The sequence below is a fragment of the Harpia harpyja genome, chromosome 14 (assembly GCF_026419915.1).
Source record: "Harpia harpyja isolate bHarHar1 chromosome 14, bHarHar1 primary haplotype, whole genome shotgun sequence".
Lineage (NCBI taxonomy): Eukaryota > Metazoa > Chordata > Aves > Accipitriformes > Accipitridae > Harpia > Harpia harpyja.
In genome coordinates, this window is record NC_068953.1 from 35451349 (window position 1) to 35470107 (window position 18759).

General features: G+C 36.9%; 1 protein-coding gene across 1 annotated transcript in view; it reads right to left on the reverse strand.

Annotated features, from left to right (window-relative positions):
• The window catches only part of HERC1 (HECT and RLD domain containing E3 ubiquitin protein ligase family member 1), a 116825-nt gene that overhangs the window by 61804 nt on the left and 36262 nt on the right, over positions 1-18759 (reverse strand). Inside the window, exons 8-22 of the mRNA XM_052807552.1 lie at positions 17763-17890; positions 16747-16891; positions 16491-16662; positions 15165-15299; positions 13231-13396; positions 12516-12641; positions 11059-11280; positions 9698-9850; positions 9384-9516; positions 8697-8888; positions 7294-7515; positions 6220-6393; positions 4390-4504; positions 4175-4295; positions 1849-2020 (exon numbers count right to left, since the gene is read on the reverse strand). Of these exons, the coding sequence (XP_052663512.1) occupies positions 1849-2020; positions 4175-4295; positions 4390-4504; positions 6220-6393; positions 7294-7515; positions 8697-8888; positions 9384-9516; positions 9698-9850; positions 11059-11280; positions 12516-12641; positions 13231-13396; positions 15165-15299; positions 16491-16662; positions 16747-16891; positions 17763-17890 (2376 nt within the window). The remainder of the gene's footprint in view (positions 1-1848; positions 2021-4174; positions 4296-4389; positions 4505-6219; positions 6394-7293; positions 7516-8696; positions 8889-9383; positions 9517-9697; positions 9851-11058; positions 11281-12515; positions 12642-13230; positions 13397-15164; positions 15300-16490; positions 16663-16746; positions 16892-17762; positions 17891-18759) is intronic.

Sequence of the window (18759 nt, forward strand, 5' to 3'; positions counted from 1 at the left end):
TGAAGTGGCTAAGCCACTATCCATCATATTTGAGAAGTCATGGCAGTCCGGGGAAGTTCCCACTGACTGGAAAAGGGGAAACATAACACCCATTTTTAAAAAGGGGAAAAAAGGAAGACCCGGGGAACTACAGGCCAGTCAGTCTCACCTCTGTGCCTGGCAAGATCAAGGAGCAGATCCTCCTGGAAACTGCTAAGACACATGGAAAACAAGGAGATGACTGGCAACAGCCTACATGGCTTCACTAAGGGCAAATCGTGCCTGACAAATCTGGTGGCCTTCTACGACGGGGTTACAGCGTTGGTGGATTAGGGAAGAGCAATTGATGTCATCTACCTGGACCTGTGCAAAGCATTTGACGCTGTCCCGCACAACATCCTTGTCTCTAAATTGGAGAGATATGGATTGGATGGATGGACCACTTGGTGGATAAGGAATTGTCTGGATGGTCGCACTCAAAGAGTTGCAGTCAACGGCTGGATGTCCAAGTGGAGACCAGTGATAAGTGGCGTTCCTCAGGGGTCAGTATTGGAACCGGTGCTGTTTAACATCTTTGTCGGCGACATGGACAGTGGGATTGAGCGCACCCTCGGCAAGTTTGCCGATGACACCAAGCTGTGTGGTGCAGTTGATAGACAGGAGGGAAGGGATGCCATCCAGAGGGACCTTGACAGGCTTGAGAGGTGGGCCCGTGTGAACCTCCTGAAGTTCAACAAGGCCAACTGCAAGGTCCTGCACATGGGTCGGGGCGACCCCAAGCATTTAAAGCAGCCCAGAGGAGGACTTGGGGGTGTTGGCTGAAGAGAAGCTCAACGTGACCCAGCAATGTGTGCTTGCAGCCCAGAAAGCCAACCGTATCCTGGGCTGCATCAAAAGCAGGGTGACCAGCAGGCTGAAGGAGGTGATTCTGCCCCTCTACTGCGCTCTCGTGAGACCCCACCTGGAGTACTGAATATTCAGCTCCGGAGCCCCCAACATAAGAAGGACATGGACCTGTTGGAGCGAGTCCAGAGGAGGGCTGGAGCACCTCTCCTGTGAAGAGAGGCTGAGAGAGTTGGGGTTGTTCAGCCTGGAGAAGAGAAGGCTCCGGGGAGACCTTACAGCAGCCTTCCAGTACCTAAAGGGGCCTACAGGAAAGCTGGAGAGGGATTTTTTACAAGGGCATGTAGTGATAGGACAAGGGGTAATGGTTTTAAAGTGAAAGAGGGTAGATGTAGATTAGATGTAAGGAAGAACTTCACTGTGATGGTGGTGAGGCACTGGAACAGGTTGTCCAGAGAGGTTGTGGCCGCCCTTTCCCTGGAAGTGTTTGAGGCCAGGTTGGATGGGACTTGAGCAGCCTGGTCTAGTGGAAGGTGTCCCTGCCCATGGCAGGGGGGTTGGAACTAGATGATCTTTAAGGTCCCTTCCAACCCAAACCATTCTTTGATTCTATTACTCTTCAAAGCTTATTACATACAAGATTAACACATACAAACACAGCAAAAATTCTCTATATAAATACTGATGAAAACTCAGAGATCTACTGAATAGAAGTTTAGAGAAAGCAATATGAAACCTATTAGTCTTGTAGACAGTGCATATAAGAACTGTTGGTCTAGGTCAGATGCCCTGTGAATTGCCCAGAAAGGTAGTCTACTTGCCTAGTATTCACATTCCCTTGTATCAAAAGGCATTTCTGACTCAATAAAAGCACTACACCATTTTATAAAAATAAACTTCTCACAATATTTGTGCAGACAAATCTTTCACAATCTTTTAAATAATGTCTTCATTTTACCTTGGAGAGAAAAATATACTCTCCTTCCAAAGCATACTACATTATTGACACACATAACTAGTACTTACTACCAGCTGTCATAACTTCATGTTCTCTTTCCTCTTCTTCATCTTCTTGTTCTGGATGTCCTTCTTCTCTGTCGCGTTCTGCCTGCTCCTCCATTTCCGCTTCTTCATCAATTGTACGAGTAAAAGAATGTTCTTGAGTATCAATATCAGCAGATTCTTGGTTATCTAACATCTTGATAAAAAAAAATATATATACAGTGAAACTAATTCTCACCAAAATGAAAGATGAACAGAAAAGGACATAGGTATTTAATAAGGTTTTTTTCCTATCAAAAAGATACTTTTGATATTGTGTGAAATAAACAACAGACAGCTGTTTACATTCAAGGCTTTAAATACGTAAGTTGGAAAATTTAATTTTCCTTTAATAACTGTTCCTCAGATTATTTGCAGAAAAATGTCTCCTTGTAATGCTTAGACTCTATTGTCAAACTTGGACTCTTCAGCATCAAAGCCTTTAGCAACCATGTGCTGTTGTCTCGTAAAATCTTCTCCCTTTTTAAAGGGCATGAATATGATAAAACTTACTTTGATGGACAAGATTTTGTTACTTAAAGCGATACCAAATATGTTCTCATTTTTATTCTTAACAATCCGGAATTTGCAGTTCTTTTCCTCCCTTTTATTTCAATGAAATTAAACAGATGCATACCCTAAGATTAAAGATTAGCACATGAGGTGCACAAGAAGAATAATATTCTTAGGATTTGAATTTAAAAAATCTTTTTGATTGAGTGGATATATTTGGGTTGATGCTTTCCTTCAATTTGAGGACATAAGTGCTGACCAGCAAAATACTGACTACTTAATAGACAATTTTCCAATGCAGGAAACAGCTTCAGACAATCTGAAGAAGGCAAAGCTTTACATATAAATCATACTGTTAGATTAGAGGTTTTAGAATACTTCAGAAGGTAATTAATTGTACAAATCTTGGGACATACACATCCCACCAGCATAATTCATCTGCCCTCTCCTGGCAGTTTTCCTTTCCAAAAAACCAGAAGATCTTGGTAGCAGCAGATCATGGTCACCGTTTTTCTGGTGCCTCTTATTTGCTCTCATCATTCTACCAGTAAGCCTGTGTATACTGTGCAAATGCAAACTAGCTATTTTTTCCCAATAGTATTAAATCTGAGATCTCCCTGAAGCGGCAAATCTACTGCATACGTTTAGATTTGCTGTACTGCATCTGCCCAATAAGCTTGAGGATTTCCAGGAGTAATGGAACTTACTGCACACAGAGTACACAGTACCTGACTGTGAGCATACACAACAGCTACAACATGAACATGAAGCAACAGATTTATTACATGTGTACAAAACAACCACCCTGTGTATGCTTGGTAAACCAGAGAACCATGAAACTTAACGTATGTATACTGTCCTGTGTTCACACACTACATCCAATGCTTTCAGAAGTGCTGAATCTCTTGCAGATATTAGACCCCTACCACGAGAAAGGAACAGGCAAAGACATGTATCCCCTTGATATTAATTAAAAGGAGGACAGAGACCTACACAATTTTAAAAAGCATGACTAGTGCTTTACAATATTACTAAAAAGCCTCATAATCCTGATGTCACATGAGAATTTCTTGATTAAAAATATCCCACCTGTAGATTGTAAACAGCAACTAAAAATTCTATTGGATAAACCCTCATCCTACTTTAAGGACAACCTTGTAATGCCTAAAGTCCCCAGCCCTGAGTAACTCAATGAATACTTCCATCATCAATTCTGACCTGGCTTAATAAAATGATTCAGAATTTGCCATCATGCTAGTTTCAGGCCCAGTCCTATCATGTCTAACATTCATGCAGGGCTGCCAAGGACAAGTAGCCTTAAGGTAATGTTAGGATTAAGAGAAGAATTTGGCCAGGGAGGAAGAAGAAAGGGGTAAGGCAGGGAAGGGGAAGAGAGAGGTGCAGAAAGGGACAGAGATTAGAGGCCCAGATAACTCAGCTGGATTCAGGGATGGCAGCCAGACTAAGCTGTGGCCCGATCAACACAGCTAAGCAATCTACATCTAAGTTGTAGGCTTCTATGGTACAGCATGCTATGTTTACAGGTAAAACTATGCTTCAGGATGTGCTTGAGTCAAATATTGTCAGTCAATCATTTGCTTCAGCTGATTTAATATCACATGTACTACAGATTAATGGACGACTAATTATACATTGTCCACTTTCATTTAAAAACTCCTGAAAGTTTTTCAACAAGGTAGAACAAAAATGCCAGCAACATATATGAAACTAACATAATGTAATATTTTCTTAATACACAGTAAAGCCTGAAGAACTGAAAAAAGATTTACAGTCTCACCCATCTGTCTCTCGATGATGACCTAGTCTGAATAAGTTCCATGTTCTTGCAGGCAAGTAAGCGACTCCGAACTTTATATACACAACGGTACACTTCTGCCAAGGCTTTGCCAGGCTGGTACCTACAAAAAAAGAGACCCAAACCAGAAAAAAATCATACAAACTTTCTTTTAAAAATTGAAGTTGAACTTTTAAAAGCAGGTTTAAGTTACTTGCCTGCTCTCACCGCAAGCTTGGCTAAGTAAACTTGTGTGTTTCAGAAGCGCTGCAAGAACAAATCTGGACACAGTATCTAGGAGTGATTCATTACTTAAAGTTGCAGTATCCCAATCTGAAAATAGAAAGGGTTCATCAAAACTGGCTATGGTTTCCAACAAACAAATATATTTTCAATGACATTAAAAAAAAAAATCTTTATCCATTTAAGTCTTTCAATTTAGAAGTAGTTTTAATGCTTACAAAATAAGTTTAACATCAATAACACATAAGTACACTGCTTCAGACAAATGTGTTTTGGTCTGCTTAAGGCACTTCAGTCTAACAGCCAGCCAAGGGTATGCACACAAAGTGCCACCAGAGACTCAAAGAGCTGAACTTAGGGTGCAACCTCTCTTTAAAGCAGGGATACTGAACTGGAACTCTTCTCTTTACCGAGCCACTGATTTACATGGAACTTCTTTAGAAACACACCATATTTGAGGCTTTCTCCTCTTTTGCACGTGGTTGAAACCACATTCGAGAATTACTTCGCAGACTCACTTATGATGAAAAAGCCTTATCTCCAGTAGGAAAGCCAACTATTAACACAAGCACAAACTTAAGCACAAGCTTCACTGCCAATATCAACAAGAGACATTTCCAGGTCTCAAAATTAAGGTTCGACCAGTATATTCAGAAACTGACCTTTTCATTTCAAAATAGTTTTTCCCTACTTTAAAAAGAACCATTACAAAGGTAATACTGTTCTAGTGTAAAAATACCAAACTGCTAAGCAAACCTCCACAAGGCAGTGTAATTTTTCATGGGGGTGGGGGGCAGAAATTACTTTCCCACTTCCTTACAAATATCTCCATAATACCTTTTTCAATTAAATATTATCTATGAATCCTTGCAAACTGCTTTAGAAATCACAAAAACTTACCTGGCCACATACAGTTTAGTCTACCATACCTGCTCCTTAGCAAGTTCTATTACTTTGCATTTGATGCTATGCTAACCATCACCATACAACTTTCACTCACCTTGTATTGTGAACTGAGCAGAACCACATCGACCACATCGACCCAATTCCATAACCAAAATAATACAAATTAGCCTTTTCATCTCAGATTTTGCAAACAGACAACCAGCATTTTTTACTGGAATTCCTACTTCTGTGGAATTCTGCAACAGAATTCTCTCTGTTGCTCTCAACAGGCACAGAATGCCATTTGCTGTCTTGTTGGTCTGGCCTAGCTTCGCCAGAGCTACAGAAAACTATCTCTGGATCCAGCAGAGAGCTACAGTACAACTGCAATGCTTAGTAGATCTTATTAAAAGGAGACCTGGGAAGCTTGAGCAGGAACCCAGATTTTAGATAATAAGCATGAAGAACCATTAATAGTCTAAGACCAGCCTCCCAGAGACTTGAAAAACAAAATATGACTTACCCCTTCATGCCATTCCTAACATATTTTGCAAGTTACTTTGCCTTCCCCCATCTCCTCCCCATCAATTTTTCTTTTTAATTCCAAGTTTCACCCTGTTCTACTAGGAAAACAGAAACACCAACAACTGAGTAAGCAAACAAGAGTCTCTTTTTTCTAGTTTGGAGGGAAAAAGAACATTGAACTACATGTTTGCCAATCACTGGAATCAATGCCAAAAATAAGTAACAGAAAAAGCAAAAGAAAGATTGTGGAACATGACAATAAATTGAGTTTATGATGTTGCAGAATTAAAAGTCGTTGCCAAAGAAAATACAGGATTCTGCTAGGCATGTAGTTGGAGCATGTAATATGCTTTTAACACACACATGCGTGCACATACGTATTTTCAACATCTTACCTTTACTAACAGCATAGTCTTGCATACTGATCCAAAGGCTCCTTGCTGGCTCTTTTGTACAACCCAAGGCCAAATCAACATAGACTGTAATCTCAGGTCTCAGCTTATAATCAAATGGCTTCTGTTCTTCATTTCCAGATAGGGCCACTTCTAATAAGGAGCTCATGCATTTGTCTAACAGAAGGGAAATACCTAAGAAATTAAACTCTGAAAATTTTGAGGATTACATGCATCAATCTAAAAGCGTATAAAACAGCTTTCACTCTCCACTTCGTTTAAAAAAAGAAATTAAGACAACTCATTGTTTGACTACAAACTCATGTTAGATAAGGAAAAAAGTCACTTAGAATTACAATTTACATAAAACCTATGAAGATTTAGAAGCGTTATCCAACTCTGCTTCAATAGCGTAATTCTGTATCCTTAATTCTACCTGAACTATATAGCCATACACTTGCAATTATTGTATGGACTCATTTCAAATTATTATTTCTTGTAAGTCTTGAAGTCATCTACTCGGAATCAGAAGAAGAAGGAGGTATCAACTAAGAGCAACAGGCCACAGAGAAGCAGAAGCAAGCGCATTATTCAGATAGGAAGGGATGACTTGAAATACTAATGCCGAGTCCTGTTAGCACTTCTGGTAGATTAGAAGGATTGAAGTTTGTTGTTAATAGTATTATTTCTAATTAATAAAAATTCCACTTTGTAAGTAGAATACAATTTAAGATAATCTTTTTCAATAATTAACATTAACACTGGAGCCCCGGTGTGTCTGTTAAATGCTGAGCATCTAAGAGTAAAACACTTAATTTTAACTCAGTGAAGTCTGTGTTGCTTCTTTCACTAAGAAACTGCACGTTTTTTTCTTCCGCATGCATTTCCAAGACCCTTTGTAAACTGCAGCATATACTTAAATACCTGTTTTCCAACTTTTTGTATTACTACATAAATAAACGAGAATGCTGAAAGACAAACCCTAAGTACACAGACTTATTCAAACATCATCAGAAATTTCAAAACTGAACACAAATATTTACAATAACAATTAGACACTTGCATTTAACAGCTTACCTAAATGAGGAATATCCATTTCCACTCCGTCACTGAAAAGTGGAGTTTTCAACCAATAGGCTGTATCTTGTTCCTCAGGGGACACTGGAGGTCCTTGAAGCATGCCACCAAGACACCGCCCAATAAGCAAAGCTACAGTTCTCTCTAGATCAACAAGCCATACCCAAGACTGGGCAGGCTGTGGTAAGGGCACTCCAGCAGGATCAATTAATTCAGGTCCACCTAAAAGTATTAGCAATGAATAGTCAAATTAGTCACTGTTGCCCAGATGTTAAAAACAATTCCAAAATTAGTAAAATTAATGGCAGATCTTGTTAATATTTCCCAGTTAATAGCAGATTTGCCCCTCAGACAACAACCTTTAAACTGAAGAAACAGCAGTTAGGACAAAGAGATCGCTTAACATTACAACTTCAGCAGCAGCAGAGGCCATCACCATTCATGGTACAACTGTTCATATTCAATGAAGTAAAGGCTGTTTTAAACTCTGCCCAAGCACCTATTTTGTCCAATACATATTTCTTTGTGTTCTGATAAACATGTATAGATAACAGCACTCAATTAAAGCAGAAAATTTTGCCAAAAACATTAATGAAAAATGCAATGAATGGCAAATAAGTATAGCACCTCCTATCACAAATTTCAGTCACTTTACCTCTTTCTTTATATTTCTATTTCATTGGCACCAGAAATATCTGGTGGCACATGTTCAGGAAGTTAGCAGGTAATTCATGATTTTAAGTTAAAATTCTATTACACTACAAAATGGAAAGCAAAAGTAAAATTTGGAAATGAAAATAAATAGATCATGACAAAATTATCTATTAGCTGCATCAGGGGAAGTTCAGATTAGACATTATGAAAAGATTCTTCACTGAGAGGGTGGTCGGTCACTGGATCAGAGTCCCTCAGGAAGTGGTCATGGTACCAAGCCTGTCAGAGTTCAAGAGCTTCTGGGCAACGCTCTTAGTCGTATGGTTTAGTTTTAGGTAGTACTGCAAGGAGCAAGGAATTGGACTCGACTATCTTTATGGGTCCTTTCCAACTTGAGATATTCCATGATTCTAAAATCAGCATTTCTTTTACAAGTAAAGAATGGTATTTTCATGTATTACAAACTTAGTATTTTCAGTTCAATATATATATTTCCCATATTGCTCTTGGATTCCCACGCAAGTCAATATACATTCTGGGTTGACAGAATAAAGAAGTTTGCCTGCAGTTCAAAGTATTTCATGGCAAGGGATGTTAATACATTTAGGAATTTGAAAAGGAAATGTAGCAAGATGCCTAGCTTAAAAAAAAAAAGCCATCTTAAAGGGGAAAGTTAAATTTCCACTTCAAAAAGGTGACATGCCATTCTTTATTTTTCAGATTAAAAGTGCGTTAGCTATTACACTTACCATGAAGTGGCCACTGTAATTCCTGATCTTCTAAAAGGGCTGCAGCAGGTAACAGTCTATTAAGGCGATCTAAAGGTGGCAACAGATCTAGCAGGTAACTCAACAAAGGCCGAGCTACTGATACTGGTAGTAACAATAACGAGTTGACAATCTGAGAGAGCATACTACCAGCAGCCGACACATAAATCACACCTATAGAGGAAAAAAAAAAATAATTCTGAATTATAGTTACAGCTATACAATTATATTCCAAGCACAATTTAACGAGTCAGAAAGAACTGCATAAAAATCGCTTAGCTGTCTCAAAATGTCTCAACTGTACATGTTGAATTGAGGGGTTTAATAATTATTAATCCATTCCATATTTTACTTCCACACTTTTCAGTAATCTCAGAAAATATGTACTTTTAAAGAGAGAAATCTAGAACTAACGAAACTGAAACAATAATGCACAGAGACAATATCCTCTCTATTCTGTATTTTTCCTGTATGCAAGATGTTCTATCGAAAACATGAACCAGATGCTACCCTTGGGTAGACACTTAATCTCCTCCTTTGGGGGAGGCTTGGGATGTCTACTTTATTAGATATAGGGAAAATAAGGTATTTTATTATTCAAATCTAAACAAATAAGAACTGCCCTGAGCTTACGGAGCCACCATTACTGATTTTTCCATGAATATTTACCTCTCAGTTTTTCCCCAACACTACCATTCCAAGAGCTTTCCTTAAGCAGTGTTGCAGAACGGGAATAGATATCTGTAGCATGAGGCAATAAAAGCTGAAGATGTTTGTGAAGCAGTGCCACACTGCTGGAATTCTGGAAGGAAACAAACATACCTAAGAATAATTCTGTAAATGTATTTAAGGGGTTAATTATTTAAATCAGTTTAGCTTTCAAATATTCAGAAGATTTTCAACAGGGACCTTACAACATTCTGGTGCTTAAGCATATTGAATTAATTCCCCCCCCCCAAAATGATAAAAATAAGGGCACACACCTCACTAACACTGTTGATGTGGCAATAAGCCAGCAACTGTTTCTGCAGTGAACATAAAAGCTCATGAAGATGAGCAGGTTGGCTGTTTTCTGATGATGATGTACCCAGTAAAAATTTATCACTGTTTTTTTCCAGTTCTCCAAAGGCTTGGTCCTATTAAGACAAAAAGGGGGAAAAAAAAGAACAATTAATTCTGCCTTCGAATGCTATAATACTTTACTACAATCTTACAAAGAAGCTGTTTTTACTTCTACCATGTGCACCTGTAATTATCGAAGAAATCAGATAATGTCAAGTGAATCATGCGATAACCAAACTTGAAATTACAATAATTTAGAATATCACAGTAGTGATTGTGATAGCTGTCAGGTGACCTCTTCTATTCCAAAAAAGGGTATTTTCTGATGCAAAAATATTTTTTGTTCAACTCACCATGGATAACTGGATGAAAGAACTTACTCCCCACCCTGGCCCCCAATCACAGTATGTTAAAATAAGTAATAACCCTTTAGAATTTATTATGGACTGATACAAATGTTTCAGATTAGAATCCTTCCTTGCATTATCTAGGATGGCAACAAAAGGAGCAGAAGGTAGATGGCTGCTTGACTTCATTCTGAAATCTACTGAAAAAACTGAGTTAGTTTCAAGTAGAAAATTCAAAGCAGATAGCTCAATCTAAATGTCTCGTGGAGGTCTAGAGGAAAGAATAAAAAACTAGCAACCCTCACCATCAGGAGCTAGGGATACTATGCCAGAGAAGTAAAAATCTCCAATTTCTTTTCGCTGTTATATTTAACTGGCTAGTTAAATAAAAAGGGCGAGTCAGTTACTTGCTCTTACACTCCCCTAAACTTTCTAAGAAGAACAATCTGTTTGACACACTATTATGTATAATAAGACAGCTGACCTGTACTTGCTGCACTATTATAAGGTAGTTACCCTAGCGAAGTTAATTAAACAGATTCATGTTTCTGGTGTCTGCCTATCTTTCTCTGGTGGCTGAGATTATACTGACAAAAAGGGTTCCATACAATCTACTTGATGTGTTACATTCTATCTTCCAAAAATTTTTGAAGCCAAAGTAAGAGCAATAAAATACTTTAATGTGATATGAAACCATCTACATTTACATAAGCCAAGTTAAACAATAAATACCACTATAACAGTATTAGAACCATAATGTTAGAAATTATTTAACTGATTTTAGTCCACTTCAGGACAAATAAATATGGCGTTACTACTTTATCTAAACAAAAAGAGCACTGTTTTCTGAAAGTGGGGAAAAACTTTTAACCCTTCCAAGTATTCAAAATTCATTACCATTTTAAAAAAATAATAAATACAAGGCCTATACATACTGTATAAAATCCCAAATTTCTTAGAAGAGTCTTCATTAGGATTTCAGCTAGATGAGTATCCGGATGACTACTCTGGACAGCATATGTTTGATCAGAGAGATTTCCATAGCTGATACATAATGAGGAAGTTTCTGTGGCATCAGATGGTGAGCTATAGCCAAGCAGGGAAGCTACATGGGTGTGATCCTGCAAGCTTGTCAGAATAATATCCAATTGCATTCTCTAAAGAAAAATGTTTAGACACAAGAAACTTTCTTTGTTAATGAAGACAGAATAATGAGCTAAGAAGAAAAAAACATCAGGCGTAGTTATGCAGTAAAAATATTCTAATGAGATATGAAAATAAGCTGGAGGACTTTACAAAAAAACCCCCCATTTTTTTCCTGCAGATTTGTTATATTAGAGAACAGATAAATATACCAAATTAAATGACCATACCTAGTAAAGATCTGAGATTAAGAGAGAGATATTACACACTGGACCAAATGCTTTCTTCAGTTTGTTCTAGTTATCTTGGGGGGGGGGGGGGGCAATTCTAATCTAAACATAGGAAAAAGGAAAAGGGTAAAAAGCAGGAGAAGCATACATTAGACCAAGGGAGGTGGCAGATGCAGATAACAACCTTCAATTTCAGTATTGTTCCCCACTATTGCTGGTTATGAATCCTGAAAAATCAAAACTTGTTCTACCCTAGTAATTGTTGGGGGTTTTAGTTTGTACCGGTACTAATCTTCAGAAATCTTTAGAAAATTAGATCAGAAGATTCTTCTTCATAGTTTCAGTATCAGAGTAAACCAGTCTATTCCATAGTGTATGAAATAAAGGATTTGACCAGGATCCTATGTGTACAGAACTGAATAATAGTTTCTCTCATTTTTTAATCTGAGACTACTGCTGAAGCTTCAATTCCTACTGCCCTCAAGAACAGAAACAGATGTTCTTTGAATTTCTTTCCTTCCACTTTTAAGATGCTGGGCAAGTCTCCTAACCTGCATTAATTCCTGATCTTTACATTCAAGAAAGAAAAAGAAAAAAAGTAACATCCCAGCCATCTTTGCGAAGTAGGGTGAAATCCATGTAGGAAAAGCATTATACAAGTATTCTTCATAGAAAATAGTTAATTTTCTGTTACCAAGACTTGCTAAATCAGGCTAGTATTCAAAAATATCTAATCTTTAAACTTGTCTAGATACTCTAACACAGCAATTCCTAACCTTTCTGTAGTCAACCTTCACTTGAGAAAACATGTAGTGCTCCCTACCTCACTAGATTCTGATTTAGCCAGGCTACCTACAGATTTTGTAAAGTTGGGCTTTGCACTGCATCTCACCAATAACTTGCTTGCACTTTGCAAATGAGGTTCTCCTCACTGTTCAAAATGTTCTAGCAAAAGAAAAAAAAAAAAAAACCCCACACAAAAAAACCACACCGCAATTGCTTTCAAAGACAGACCTTACCTGTCCTTTTGATAAGCTTTCCCATCTATCAGGACCCTGGGGTAGAAGAGAATGTAGCAATTCCATTCTCTCTCGCAATGGAGGAAGTAGCATAGTTGCTCCTACTGAGAGAGTCTCAATTACAACCTAAAATTAGAGTAGCAGAAAAAACTTTCAGTGGCAGGGGGGAAAGCAACTCAACTATATCTTTAAAAAATGTATCAAACACGATATATCCAAAACATCCACTTAATTTCATTTAACATCAGAATTCTATCACACAATAGCATATTAATCTTTTATTCTGTGATGCAAAGATAGGCGGTACATTGAAGGAGTGAAACGAGACCAACATATTGTCAAAACAATAAAAAATTCTTTGTAAATTGCTATTTCCCATAAGAGTGCCATTTTAGGAGAAGTTACTCAAGTAAGTTAGTTACTCAATCCACAAGATTAACATTTTCGGCTCATTATTACAAGCAATAATAATTAAAATGTTACAAAATAAAAGCAGCTTTTTGAAATTCTTATGCAAACATTCGCCTCTGATTTCAGATCATAAAACAGTGATGGTGATTAAATTTTTTAACTTTAATGAGTAAAATGGGTAAGAATCATGTTCATCAGAGTGCCAAGTTCAGAAAGTCAGACAAATCTCTAATTACACAGTCAAAGAAAGAAAGAAAAGAGAGTAGTAGAATTTTCACATGTGAACAAAAGAAACATTACTTACTTCCTGAATTTCATCAGGGACAGAAGAGTCCATCAGTCTAAACAACAAATTTCGAAGAGGACCAGCTTGCCGGCCAAGAATGCTAGTAGCTACGCCTCCAGCCAGTGCAAGTGCAAGATGATTAGAAAGCAGCTTCAAACACAATTTAAGAAAATTGTGATGTTCCCTGTAAAAAGAAATACGTCCCTGTTAATCTCTTCTATTATTAGCCTTGCTCCCTTACACTTATTTGCGCACTAAGCTTTTAACTCTCATTTGATTTTGCTTAACAGAAAGATAAGTAAATTACAACTGGGACTTCAAAGAAACTCCTCTGAAAACCTACTGCCAACCTGCTTAAAAGAACAAAAAACAAACCCAGAAGAGAGAAAAGTGTCTTTGTGGACAATGGTTCCAAGAGGCATTCAGTTTAGAAAAGTATTCCCATGAATTAGGAGGCAAAATCATCCCAAAATACACAAGTAGGCAGACAAATATATTCCTCAAAAAGGAAAAAAACCCCACCGTTTAAGAAGTAATAAATGTAATCCTCTCTCAGGAGATTTAGGAGTACAATCGGATTAATCAGATTAAAAATGAGAAGTCAGGATATTAATTTCTAGTCTTCTTAAAAAAGAAAACTTTTGAAAAACTTTGTAACAAGGAAAAAAGATTCATAAGGATCTTTGATATTTATAGTGTTTTTTGCAAACATCAGTGAGGAAACATTCATGTTTTCGTATTTTATAGCAATACATTAAAAACGTCACCTTTGGTGAAAAGACTCAAATCTGGAAGCTGTAATAATGACTACTAATGATTTCTCAAGAGGCTGTTTCAGTCAACATGGCACTATCAAGATAAGCTTAGTTTTGTTGCATTTCATTTTCTGGAGCACCTTCCAGAAAAGACAAATTTGTGGAAATGCAGAAAGGCTCCCCAAATCCAAAGCAAGGAAAATGCTTCTTGCCCATATATTTCAAACCTAAGTGACATTTCATGTCTATGAATCTCACATTTGTAAAACTGCACTTTCTAAAACAATGGAATATCTTATCTTTAAAAAAAACCAAAGAAACAAACAAAACCCCAAACCACCACATGGAACTGATCATGAAATATCCCAAACTGTCCACCACTAACCTCTGTCTGTATCAGAAGCAAACTGCTGTAACTGTAATACTACGCCTCATTACAAAGTTCCACAGCCAATCAGTTCCTGAAAAAATTGAACTGCCTTTCTCCATTTTGTAACAGTTATGCTACTTGACATAACCTGAACAACAGAGTCATACATAACCTTTAAAAAAGTCTTTCATGCATTCTGAACAATTTCTAGTTCTCCAGAGGTGATCAGAGACCTTGAGCTGCAAGAAGAAAATAGCCCACCCCCCCATGCTAAAAACACTTGTAGAAAAATATCCTAATTCCTTAGATATAAACAGGGTTTTATCAGAGCATTGATCCCAACTCAAAACACAATGGCAACTATACACCTCCCGGTCTGAGCATCATACATGTGTTAGTCAATAACTGAATGTATGGATTGATGGATTATCACTTGAAGAGGGGTTTTTTTGCCTAAGATTATCAGTAGATTAGAGCCAGTAGCATCCACTCAAACAGGTTACAGGAATAAGAACTGGCAAAGCAGAAATAATGTACAGAAATAGTAAATGCATTTCAACTATATAGAAAAATGTGTTTTAAAGGATAACTGAAAGAAAATATTTATTTCAGTGTATAATTAAAATCAATTCCACACAAAAGATCCTGCTACATTTGAGGCACTGAAAAGCTCCTGTGTTATACAAACAAACAAATGGCACCTGAACGAGCAAATAAACCAGACTTATGCTTGTTAAAGAAAAGACTAACCAGGACTAAGCCATGCACCACTGCTGTAAAGAAAAAAAAATTTTTATAAATCTATAACATGCATATGACGTATATACCTTGATGAAGGAAAAGGAAGAGGGGGAATTTCACTGTTAATTTTGTCACAGTAGTGCTCAAGAAAAGAACGAAGATGCGAAAAGGTACTTTCTTCAAGGTCTACACAATAGGGTCTGTGCCACGCCACAACTTGCCTGGAATCAAACATCAAAGCAAGTTAACTACTGAAAATATTCTAACTGCTTTAATAAATTAACAGTTTAAGCAGGTTGTGTATGCGCTTGACCAAACCAATTTTTTTCTTAGAACAAACTAGTATGATTGAGGCAGACTAACTTCCTGATCCCTGAAGGTATTTTCTGCTCTCTCTTCTGTAAAGTTATTTACAAATCACTCTTCAGTTATGAACAAGAACACCTACAGTGCCATAAATATAAAGCCATACGTGTTTAATCTGATTCTTGCAAAAGCTGACCAGTACTCACAAAGCCGTTTTTAGTACAAATGCCAGATTATAAAGAGACTTTGATACAATGCAGGGAGAATTCAAAAGGAGTAGTACCACTTAGTACTGTTTTGAGTCTCACTATTTTCTTAATTGATTTTTATAAGGTTGCTCTCTTTAAAACAGGGCATTTGAAATTCTTCCTGAATTACCTTCCAAATATTAAGTTTTTCTATTCCTTTGTTTTAGTCCATGCATAAATCTGATGCTTACTGCTTCATTTCAATCATTTGCTCATGTCTTTGGTGTAACAAAGTATTATTTCAATTACTGTATATTAATAATCAAACTATTTATTTAGGTACTTTTTTTTAGTTTAGGTTAACATGTAACCACCCAGAAATTTGTAAAGATGTTTAAATCCACATCAGTAATTTGTCTAAACATCCCCGTTTCCCAAAGTCTTCTGCTTAGTCTACTCATTGTTACACTAAAGGAAACTGCCTAAGCCATAAAAAATCCTGTCAGAAGCACAAAATAAAAAATACTGAGTTGTTTCTCCTCCCACTGCCTAACTTGTCGATTTTTAGTAAACAGAGGTAATTTTTGTCTAACAGCAGGCAAGAAATCTTCATATACAAAGAAATTTGTATATAACATCCAAATCCTTGGTGCTGCTATATTTTCACTTGTAAATTTAAAAGGAAGAAAAGAAATTTAAATTTAAAAAGAGGAAGAGAAGAGAAGAGGAGAAAGAGAGGAAGAGAAAGAGAAGAAGAGGGAGGAAGAGAGAAGAAAAGACTTTCCAGTCCAAAACATTACAAGCAGAATACTTGAAACGCATTACATGGTTAACGCTTTCAGGAAAGAGTTAAATGTATCCCAAAGTGGACTTGTATAAAAAAAAATTTATACCAATGTCCTCCAACGTCATTGTTACCTGTCCCTTGGAAGAGCTGTCCAGGCAAGGCTATGGGACGTTCCTGCTGAAATCTGTTGAATTGCAACTCCATCTAAACCACTTACTTTCTTCGGTTTAGTAATGGGACCAGTAGAGTTTCCCTGACCACACTGTCCCATTGAATTGTTACCCCAAGCATAAACTTCATTATCTATAAAGTAGAAGACAAAACCTGAGATACAATTGTTTTTGATTAAGAGGGGGATTATGTATTTTTACAACTTATTCTTTTTACCATGAGAAAGTGCCAAACAGTGACTGTCACCAATCGAAATATCAACTATTCTTGTAGCAGCCAGTTCTTCAATAAGCTTGGGTCTGAGAGCAGTTGCCTCTGAAGAGCCACAGCCAAGGCATGCACCGCAGCCCCATGCATAAACCTAGAGCAAACAAACCACAAAATATTAGCATGTCAAATTTGTATTACTGGTGACCAAGAACAAACGAAATACCAGATAACCACTTGCACAATAATTGCAACTATGCTTTCAACGTGTACAGTACTTTCAGGACTCTAATGTACATTTCATATCATCTACATTTCTTCCCCCAACTACTCAGATCACTGGCCACAGAGCACATCAATGGAGAGGCTGTTGTAAGAAAAGAAACAGCTGCAGTAAACTTCAACATGCCTAATCCATACTTTTAAAACCCATTGCCTTTGAATCACAGTGGGGTGCGGGTGGGGGTCAGTTAGGTTACATGTGTAGAAATGCTTATTGTATTACATGTACATACATCATGCCAGTAAGGAGTCTTATTTACCAGCTAAACATTTCTCTCCAAGGTCTCCTGAGATTTTTCAGATTAGAAATAAAATTTTCAGTTAACACCTATATTCTAAAATACACATACATTTTAAAAAAAATATTAAATCACTTAACCACCTGAGTTGGTTAATGCATTAAAAATTACAAGCATTTCACTGCTTTTTTCCAGAACCCACTTTGCTTCCTGAATCCAATTTGATTTTGCACTGGTTATGTTTATTAACCTAAAAATAACTCATTTTCTGTGGCTAAACAAGACTCTTGAAAAGCGTACTCTTACATTATTCTTCAGCACATTTTTAATTACTCTAGTGCATTAGGATCTCGGTACTTTAGTCAATCTCTAATCAAGAGCTTTACTGATATTTAAGTACTAGTTGAATATTTTCTCAACAGTCAAATAATACATGCTGAAATAACGAACCCACACCATCTTCACCAACTCTCACCATTTGAGTGAAAACTTGTTTTTGCCTACCTGCCCTGTTGATGTCAAGGCAAGTGAAGACTGGCTCCCGGCACAAACTTTTCGAATAAACATTCCTTGCAAGGCTTCTATAACTTTAGGTTTATACACTCTGTTTGTATCACCATGACCAAGTTTGCCTACAAAAGGAGGGAACACAAGTGGAAGGTATTTTCAATACATAAACTATGACAACTAGAAGTACCCAAAACCAACTCTTTTTGGATTTCCAAAAGTGTCAGAGTATATATTCAAAATTAAAACATATTACAATTTTTATAAAACCTCTTCTCTTTCAATTGCAGTAATTACAGACTTTAGGAAATACATATTTATTATAGTGTATTTAAAAACTGAAATATTAATTCCATATATCTACACTATTCATTGCCTGCTGTTTAATTACTAAAGCCTTCCAAAGCACTAAACCTTTTCACATTCGGCAAAAAAAGATTACTTTACAAAGTGACTTGAAAAAAACCCATCTTTTCTGCATTTTTTCTAACAGCTGTGTGCATTTGTGTAACCATTAATATTTTTATTCCCTTATTGCTCCTTTAAGTTTCTCCTGAAAGCAGCTATTTCTCTCCACAACTTCACCATTTTCAATCAATGACCTCAAAAACAAGGACTGTCACTAGACCATGTCAGTGTGCTGACAGAAAAACATTCCTCAAAAGGAAGGAGAAAAAACAAAATCAAATGTGAAATATATTACAAAAACTGATAATTTTTACAAATGTTATGCTTTGATTCATGTTGCTTTAGCTTTCATACAACACTGTAGTAGCGTATCATTAATATCCGAAAGCCAAATTCTCTGTAATTTACTGAAACAGAAGAACAAACTCCAATACTTTGTGAAGATTAAGATGCCTGTCCTGCTAAAAAATTTTTCAACTGAAATTACAGAAAGAGGGAGACAGAGGAGTGGGACAAATTCTACATGTGCATGTCTGAGCTAGCTTTCAAACAAAATTCAAATTCCTACCCAGTTCTATTAACCACC